We start from the raw sequence: 9,335 nt of genomic DNA, 5'->3' as shown, positions 1-9,335 counted from the left end.
CCCTCACCCCTATCTTTTCCTCTCAGGCCCTGTAGACAGACTCTAGGGTAGCTGACCCACAGATAGCTTACTTTATTCCTCTGCTTCTCATTTAGATATCCAGCATGTTCAGGGTTATGTTCATAAAGCTGTATGAGGATATTCTTGAGCCAGTCTCTCATCCGTAGAGGAAACTGAGTCACTTCAAAGTCCGTACAAGCAGGAATAGCTGTTCCAAGCAGAAAGTAAAGACACTGTAATCTTTGGCAAACCAATAGGTTGGTTTGCACTATTCAAGTTTTATTTTTAAAAATATTCATATTTAAAAGATACCACACTTTCTTGAGCTTCTAAGCTCTTCATTACGTAATTTATATTTGTCACTTTGTAAAAAAACAGTTTCTTTGTGAGAAAATTAGGGTCATGGGATATTCATCAACTAAGATGGTAATATCATTACTATTTTTTAAACATCCTCTTTAGATATCTTTTTTGTTAATATAACCAAGTTGGAACAAAATGTCCCTACTAAGAAAATATATAGAGTATTTTATTTTGTTTTTTAATGTTGTAAAGTATTAACCTCTGTCAGAACCTTTATATATTACTGTATTATCTTTACATACATTTATTATTTTTTTCTTTTCTTTTAAAGTTTACATTTTTGTATTTAATTTACTATTTCAGATAACTTCTAAAATAGGAGTGATGTGGAACAAAAACATCCTTAACAGTGTATCTTAAATTTCTTGAAACTGTTAGCTGAAGCAATGTGTAGATATGAATGACTAGAAAAGTTAATGAGGTACTTTATTTTCAAAATCCTGATGAGCACTGGAAAGAAATTGACTTGGCTAATGAAAATTTCCTTTTTCCTTGTAAATATTTATACACTAATGACCAGAAGTTGGGGGGAAGTGTTTTTTTGTAAAAATGTCACGTCAAGTCATATAAATTTGCTTCTATTATGCTCCATAAGTGAAAACTTAGGAAATTAAAAGCAATTATCTTTCAAAAAAAAAAAAAATCCTCAAAACAGGGTAGTATAACAACTTCTGCTTACTTGCAGAGCATCCTCCCAGTCACCGATATCTACAACAGTGCTCCTTAACCCTGGCCGCACCACAGAATTGCCTGTGGTGTTTCAAAAACATACGAAATGTCAGCTTCCATTCCAAGAAATTTTTGGTTTGATTGGTCTTGGGTGGAGCTTAGGCATCAGGATGTTTGAAAAGCTCCAAACATAATTTTGATGTGCAACCAGGGTCTAGAAACACTGCTCTAGAAACAGTTGAAATTTAGACACGGAGGAAATGAAGCTGTTCATGAGGAAAAAAGAGGAAAAAGTAGGGGTTAGCTTTTACTGTGGTAACAAATAATGCTGAATCTCAGTGACTTAAAGAAGTAGAAGTTTATTTCTTGATTGCATTGAGACCATTTTGTAGACCATGTTGGCTGGAAAGCTCTGCTCACTGAAGCTCGGGATGATGGAGCCTCCATCTTATGAGGCCACCATCTTAACACAAGGCTTCAAGTTTTGTAGTGGCAAGGAAAGAGAGCATGGAGAATCATATACCAGCTCTTAAATGCTTCTGCCCAGAACTCATATGGAAGATTATTGCTCACATTCCATCTGACAGAGCAAGTCATCTGCCTATACCTAACTTACAGGGGGCTGAGAATGTTAATCCTCGCCTGTGTCCGGAAGGAGAAGAGAACCAGAAATACTAGCGAACTACTAAGGTGGAGAATCCTTTAGTGGTGAGGAGATCCAAACACAATTGAGAGTATTCTGGGGAAGGAAGACAATTTAAAAAAACTTCTGGAAGAATATGTTGTCATAAAACTTCTTGGCAGAGGCTTAACTTAAATTGGAAAGAGGGCAAATAATTTAGCAAAATTCCTATGATTCATCTCAATTATTAAGTGGATAACATACTCTATCACAGTGGTTCTGAACCCTGGCTACACATTAGGATTGTCTAGGTTACTTTAAAAACAAACACAAAAACAATTCCCTGGTCCCAGCCCAATCCAATTAAATCAGAATCTCTTAAGGTTGAACCTGGGTATTATTCCTTTTATTTTTTTGAAGTCTCCCCAGATGATTTTAATGTGCAACTTGCGTTTAGCACTACATTAGCTTTCTCCTGTTTGACTATTATTTGGGTATGCGTAGATTCACCCCAAACTCTGTCAGCAATGATGGTGACAGTAGTGATGGAATCTTACATTTGCAGGCTCCAAAATAATCCAGCTGCAATTGGTGCCCCTTTTTGGTCCCTTCCAGTCTGCACTTGGTAGCAAACAGATGACAGGAGCTAGCATAGGTCTGATTGTCAGTGCCGCAAACCTAGGAAAGACAAGTAGGAGAAAAACTGATAAAGCTGAATGCTCATTGAAAAACACTCTGCTCCTTAAAACTCGTAGCCTGTCTGATAAATTGTACTGTGCCAAAGGTGTGGTCAGGTAGGTGAGGTTATTAAAATCATAATTCTATACATTTGCCTGGTATTCTTGTTATTTCATATAAATGAGACATACAATATTTGTCCTTTTGTGAACTTAGTCCACTCAGCATATTATTTTCAAAGTTCATCCATGTTGTAGCACGTATCAGGACTTCATTTTTGTTATGGTGATGAGAAATTTGGCAACGACTGTGGGTGATGATTGCACAGCATGATTAGTAAAATTGATATCACTAAATTGTACACCCAAAAATGTTGAATTGACAAATGTTGCGTTACATGTATTTTTACAGCAGTAAAAAAAGAAAAAAATCATAATTTTCCCATTTTGTAGATATACACACAAAATCCACCAAACTATACCAATGGTGATGACGGTATAGTTCCAGGTAAGCTCAGTAGAATAAAAACTTCAGATGTTCCAAGAATAGAATGAGTTTTAAGGCTAATTACATAGATCAAATATCATTATTACCTTCTTAGGGCACAGTGAAGAGTCCCTGAGTGGTGCAAATGGTCAAGCGCTCAACCACTAGCTGAAAGGTTGGCGGTTCAAACCCATTCAGGGGCACCTTGGAAGACAGACCTGGTGACTGCTTCTGAAAGGTCACAGCCCTGAAAACCCTACGGAGCATTCTACTCGGACACATGGGGTCTCCATGAGTCAGAATCAACGTGAAAGCAACAACAACAACTGGACGCAGTGATAATTTTTTGACTTTTCTGGCATTTGTTCTTACTCAGTGTTGCTTCAAATATTAGATCATAACCTGGGCATCTCCTTTTTTGTTTTTAACAAAAATTTTCAATTGTATACTCTTTTCATTCAAATCACTAACCTTTTGGTGTCTCTTAGAGACCATTTTGTAGAATACTTACTTGGTCAAGGAGTTTTGTAGGAGGACAAGTCACTGGATCTTGGCAAACACAGTGGGGTTTTCCCTGTAGGTCAGCCTTACAAACGCGTCCTCTTTTACACTGGAAACCCATGCAAGAATCTGTTAGAAAAATTCAAACGATCAGAAAGCAATTACATTGTGAAAAATGTAAAAAAGAATCTACTAGAAAACATTAGACAGGAAAGATGGACAAAGTTAAACAGAGTATGTATGTAAACCTCAAATCCACCAGGACAACCAGCTTCATTTTAGCTAATAAGGGAGAAAAATTGGGAAAATAGAAACCACTTTAATTGGCGAATTAATTCCTGGGAGGGACCTTCTGGTATCAGGCTCTTTTACATGACTGTCTAGATTTTCAGTGCAGCAGTTTGGATTGGATGTTTAGAAAGAACAAAAGCTCTTTCTGGCCTGACTGAGATGGTCATAGTCTGAAGTCAATATTACTCATTGTGCAAGTGGTCAGAAGTTAAGTAAACCATGCAGAATTTTATTGCGTTGAAATTCAAAATGTTTGTGATTGGGTTATGTGTTAGACCCTTAATTAAATATGGGATTTAGACTTACTAGTAATTTATGGATGTTTAGAAAGAACAAAAGCTCTTCCTGGCCTGACTGAGATGGTCATAGTCTGAAGTCAATAGTACACATTGTGCAAGTGGTCAGAAGTTAAGTAAACCGTGCAGAATTTTATTGTGTTGAAATTCAAAATGTTTGTGATTGGGTTATGTGTTAGACCCTTAATTAAATATGGGATTTAGACTTACTAGTAATTTATGGATTTGAGAATAAATAAGGTAGAATTAAGTCTCTTTTCTCAGACGCAAAAGAATTTAGTGAGAAAGAATTTTAGTTTTTGCACTAATATCTCAACAGGACACTTTCAGTTTGTAAACATATTTACCCATAGTTGTATATCATATCTGCATGAGAAAATATCAACAAATTATGGGAGCATTTCCTTGGGGAGGATTGGGAAGAGGAAGAATTCTGTGCAGTAGTCACAAAGGAAGGAAGAGAGAAGCCCAGTGAGGCAGAGTCTATCTCTTCCGTGATATAGTCACAAATAGCTTTTTTGATATAGTTACAGTCAGAAACCTTGATATACTCACCAACGCCCTCCACCCTCATGTTACCTTCACTTGAACTTTCATCTTCATTAGGTGAGCTCTCTGCTTTCTGGGCCTTTATAACAACAAAAGCAGAAGTTAGAGTCTATTAAGGGGAAAACCATTACTTAATTTAAATTCTCACTGTGCATACGTTCACAGAGATTTTGACACCCAGTCATTTCAGATCTCAAAAAGAGAAACCAGAAGGAACTGCAAGGTAGACAAAACTCTTTGAGAACAGGAGCTATTCTAACTTCATCAGCTGGATTCAGTGCTGTGTTTTTGGGGATTACTCAATAAATCTGGAATTTCCCTTCTGGATTTGGGAAAACACTAGAAACGTGGCACTAGCCTGCAATTCGGTGGTTAAGACAGGGTGACATCAGTAATCTCTGTGAAACTGTTGGTAAAGGTTTCTTAGGAGGTTTCTAAAGTGTAAGAAAATGCCCATCTTAGAATGGCAGCAGAATTCTCAGTAATTGGAGTACCTATTGACCTTGCTCATCGAAAGTTGTGTGAAATCCTCCTGATAGGTGGCAGCCAGAGTTTTCCATGAAATCTCCATATGATTAAACAAGCAATAGCTTTCCCCAATAAAATTTCCAGATTATTATTTTGGTATGAGTTTGCTTAATAACGTTGTAACCGAAGCCTTTGTTCTTAATCTTTATAGCTAATTCAACAAACACGGAAGGATCTCTTACTATGTTAGAGACACTTCGGAGACACTGGGGATTCAATTTAAATTAGATGTGGCACCTGCACTCAAGGCATCATAGCAGCAGCTGTCAATGTCTCCCATCCCTCAAATCCATCAGAATTTATCATTCCAGCTGCTCCAGGGACTTTCAACAACTACCAGTGTCTCTATTTTTGTGCCTGGAAAACCATGAAAATACATTCTGCCTACTAAAAGGACAGGCTGGAAGTGTTGGGGGGAATTAATGCACCCCTCGTCTTTACCAACGACCTCAGCCAATATAAGAACCCCAACTCCCTAACTCCCCAGGTAGGATAATTCTGAGGAATGTGTTTTACATGGTTTGAATAACATACCTTTTATTAGCTTCCTTCCCTGTATCACTTCTCCACCCCTCTATCTTTGTTCCCTGCACTTCTGAAAGAAACTGTCCTCGAATCCAAGGTCTGTTTCTAGGGAAACCCAAATAAAACAGACATTCTTAGCCTAGTGATGGAGATGGATATAAAAATAAATAACGGAAATGTAATAATTTATTTATAGAGTCTAGGCACAGGAGATTGTGAGAGTACAGAGAAAGGGAATGGCTGCTTATTGATAAAGCTAATTGCTTTCTTAGACAAGCATCATTGTAAATAATCTCACCCCTTGGGATTCTCCAGGTCCACTATCAACATTCTCCTTCTCATGTGCTCTTTCTTTTGGTTCCTCATTGCTGATGTGATAGTAATTGGACTGAGCTCTTTCACTCTCCAGGAAGGCCTGGCTTGGGATGAAGTAGTCATCACTGACATTGTGCCTGGGGCCATCACCACCATCCTCAGCCTCAAGATTTCTGGGCATGCTGTTACCATCGTCAGTAGGCTCCACGAGTGAAGCTTCAGGAACAGTCTTTTTATGCATCTCCTTGTGGGTGCTGATAATTTCAAGGCCACCTTTTCCCTCTTGGCTCTGCCATTCAGTATCTTGAACATTCTTATTGAGTTTTGATGTGTGTTCCTCTTCCATTTCTGCTTTGGAATTATCCTCTTCTTGTTCTTGGTTACCCTGCTCAAATTCTTCCCTCTGCATCTTGCTAACTTGAGTTGGTTGACTGGACTCTTCCAAAATATCATCAGGTTGGGTGCTGTCTTCCTCCTGATTGCTGTTCAAATGCTCCTTGGGAAATTCTTCCTCCTTTTCTTGGTTATCATTGTGAGTACCAACTGCACCTGGCTCTTCTTCCTCTTCCTCTTCCCCTTTGAAAATATTTGGATTCTGCTCTTGATTTCCTGGATCACTTAGGTATTGGCTATGTTTGCTGCTCCTGTTCAGCTGATGATCTTGATATTTCTGTTTCTCTGTGATACTTTCTTGTTGGCTATAATCCACAGTGGAACTAACATCAGGAGCAAGAAAGTCAACCTTCTCTGGCAGATTTTTCTTTTCAGGAATATTTTCTTTTAGGTCCACTGTTCCTTCAGTTGGTTTGTATTCCAAATTCACACCTAAGCTACCATCACTGTCCTTTTCATCCTTCAGTCCCAGCTCTTGGCTGTAATTCTGATCCTGATCTTCTGATTGTTCATGGTGTTCTTCTTTTGACTTTAGTATTGAAGATTTTTCAGCCTTAAAAGAAAAAAAGTTTACTCTTGAAACAAATGGTAATATATCTACAACATACATGCAATTCCTAAGTCAGTATTTAATATTCATTATTCCTTTTCTTCATACATTATCATGTAAACTTACTTATGATGTTCTTCACTTTCTATAGCCACAAGTTTTAACTTGAATTTGAGTTTTATGAAATGAAACAATTGTATAGCACCTCATCTCAAGGAGTAAACCCATTAACCCATGCAGCAGCTCTTTTAGTGACTGGAGGCAATTGATATGATCATAATCTTTAAAAAAATTAAGCATGAATAAGGTAATCTCTTTGACCATGCTTTGGAATTGAAACTTTTGGAGAAGTTAAAAATTGTATTAGAATAACCATGTTACTTTTACCTCATAATTGGGATGATCTTCTATAGATACTGCAGCTTCTTTTTCATTTTCTGACTCTTCAATCCCTAAAATAGGAATTGCAGTGTTGTCGGGTGTTACTGACGTTTCAGCCTGTTGAATGGAACTCAAAGAGTCGGCAGTTGGTTTGGAATGATCAGAGAAGAACTTTGCATTTGTCTGAAAAAATTAAAAATTGGTTTGTGTTATTCATGTGTAGATGCCAGTTTTAAAAATTGCTAGTTACTCTTTTATTGTCATCATTGATTATTAGTAGCAATATACTTTATTCATAAGTTAAAAGATGTTCTCTAGAATTTTTAAGAATACAGGAAAGTGTCCAGAATATAAAGTTAAGTGAAAACAGAATCTTAATCATCTTTAAGAAAAAGTTGTATATACAGAGCCTGGGTGAAAACAGAGCAAAAAAGATTTCAATAGTGGTGATCTTCGAGTTTTGGAATTATTCTGTGTTTTTCAAACTGTTACAAAGCATTAGTATTTTCTAATTTTGATAAGTGTTTTTTAGCAGAAAGCTGAAGTCAAATTAAATTAACCATAGACATAGCATTTATTCCTTCCATCTTCTTTTGATTCTTCCTGCATTGTTCAATATTTTGTCCATAAAATCCTTCAGTATTGCAACTTGAGTCTTGAAATTTTTATTCAGTGCTTTCAGCTTTAGAAATCCGAGTGTGTTCTTCTCTTTTGGTTTTCTAACTCTAGGGCTTTGCACGTTTCATTATAACTGAAGGATGCAGGAATCATCAAAAGAAGATGGAAGGAATACACAGAGTCACTTTACCAAAAAGAATTGGTTGATGTTCAGCCATTTCAGGAGGTAGCATATGATCAAGAACCAATGATATTGAAGGAAGAAGTCCAAGCTGCATTGAAAGCATTGGTGAACAAGGCTCCAGTAACTGATGGAATACCAAGTGAAATGTGTCAACAGACGGATGCAGCGCTGGAGGTGCTCACTTGTCCATGCCAAGATTTTGGAAAATAGCTGCCTGACCAAAAGACTGGAAGAGATCCATAAATGTGCCCATTCCAAAGAAAGGAAATCCAACGGGATGCAAAAATTAATGAACAATATCATTAATATCACACGTAAGTAAAATTTTGCTGAAGATAATTCAAAAGCTTTATTTCAGCAGTACAATGGCAGGGAACTGCCAGAAATTCAAGCCAGATTCAGAAAAGGATGTGGAACTAGGGATATCACTGATGATTTCATGATATCAAATGGATGTTGGCTGAAAGCAGAGAATACCAGAAAGACATTTACCTGTATTTTATAGACTATGCAAAGGCACTTGATTGTGTGGATTGTAACAAATTGTGGATAACATTGCAAAGAATGGGAATTTCAGAACACTTAATTGTGCTCATAAGGAACCTGTACATAGACCAGGAGGCAGTCGTTCAAACAGAACAAGAGGATACTGTGTGCTTTAAAATCAGGAGAGATGTGTGTTGGGGCTGTATGGTTTCACTATACTTATTCAATCTGTATACTGAGCAAATAATCCAAGAAGCTGGACTATACGAAGAAGAACACGGCATCAGGATTGAAGAAGACTCATCAACAACTTGTGATATACAAATGACACAACTTTGCTTGCTGAAAGTGAAGAGGACTTGAAGCACTTACTGAAAGATCAAAAACTACAGCCTTCAGTATGGATTACAGTTCAACATAAACAAAACAAAAATCCCCACAACTGGACCGATAAGCAGCACTATGATAAACACAGAAAAAATTGAAGTTGTCAAGGATTTCATTTTACTTGGATCCACAGTCAACACCTGTGGAAGCAGTAGTCAAGAAATCAAACAACATATTGCATTGGGCAAATCTGCTGCAAAAGACCTCTCTAAAATGTTAAAAAGCAAAGATGTCACTTTTAGAACTAAGGTGAGCCTGATCCAAGCCATGGTATTTTCTATTGTCTCATATGCATGTAAAAGCTGGGCAATGAATAAGGAAGACCAAAGAAGAATTTATGCCTTTGAATTATGATGTTGGAGAAGAATATTGAATATACCATGGACTTCTAGAAGAACTTGGAAGAAGTACAGACAGAATGCTCCTTAGAAGCGAGGATGGTCAGACTTCGTCTCACATACTTTGAACTTGTTATCAAGAGGGACCAGTGCCTGGTGAAGGACATCATGCTTG

The 9,335-nt window shown here is 37.3% G+C and overlaps 1 protein-coding gene across 1 annotated transcript in view; it reads right to left on the bottom strand.

Moving 5' to 3' along the window:
• The window catches only part of SPARCL1 (SPARC like 1), an 18,143-nt gene that overhangs the window by 3,714 nt on the left and 5,094 nt on the right, over positions 1-9,335 (bottom strand). The window contains exons 2-7 of the mRNA XM_004390149.2: positions 7,154-7,330; positions 5,807-6,769; positions 4,462-4,534; positions 3,330-3,448; positions 2,212-2,332; positions 72-208 (exon numbers count right to left, since the gene is read on the bottom strand). Of these exons, the coding sequence (XP_004390206.1) occupies positions 72-208; positions 2,212-2,332; positions 3,330-3,448; positions 4,462-4,534; positions 5,807-6,769; positions 7,154-7,330 (1,590 nt within the window). The remainder of the gene's footprint in view (positions 1-71; positions 209-2,211; positions 2,333-3,329; positions 3,449-4,461; positions 4,535-5,806; positions 6,770-7,153; positions 7,331-9,335) is intronic.

This window comes from Trichechus manatus, unplaced genomic scaffold, assembly GCF_000243295.1.
Source record: "Trichechus manatus latirostris isolate Lorelei unplaced genomic scaffold, TriManLat1.0 scaffold00286, whole genome shotgun sequence".
Taxonomy (NCBI): Eukaryota; Metazoa; Chordata; class Mammalia; order Sirenia; family Trichechidae; genus Trichechus; species Trichechus manatus.
This window is presented reverse-complemented; position numbering and strand designations above follow the sequence as displayed.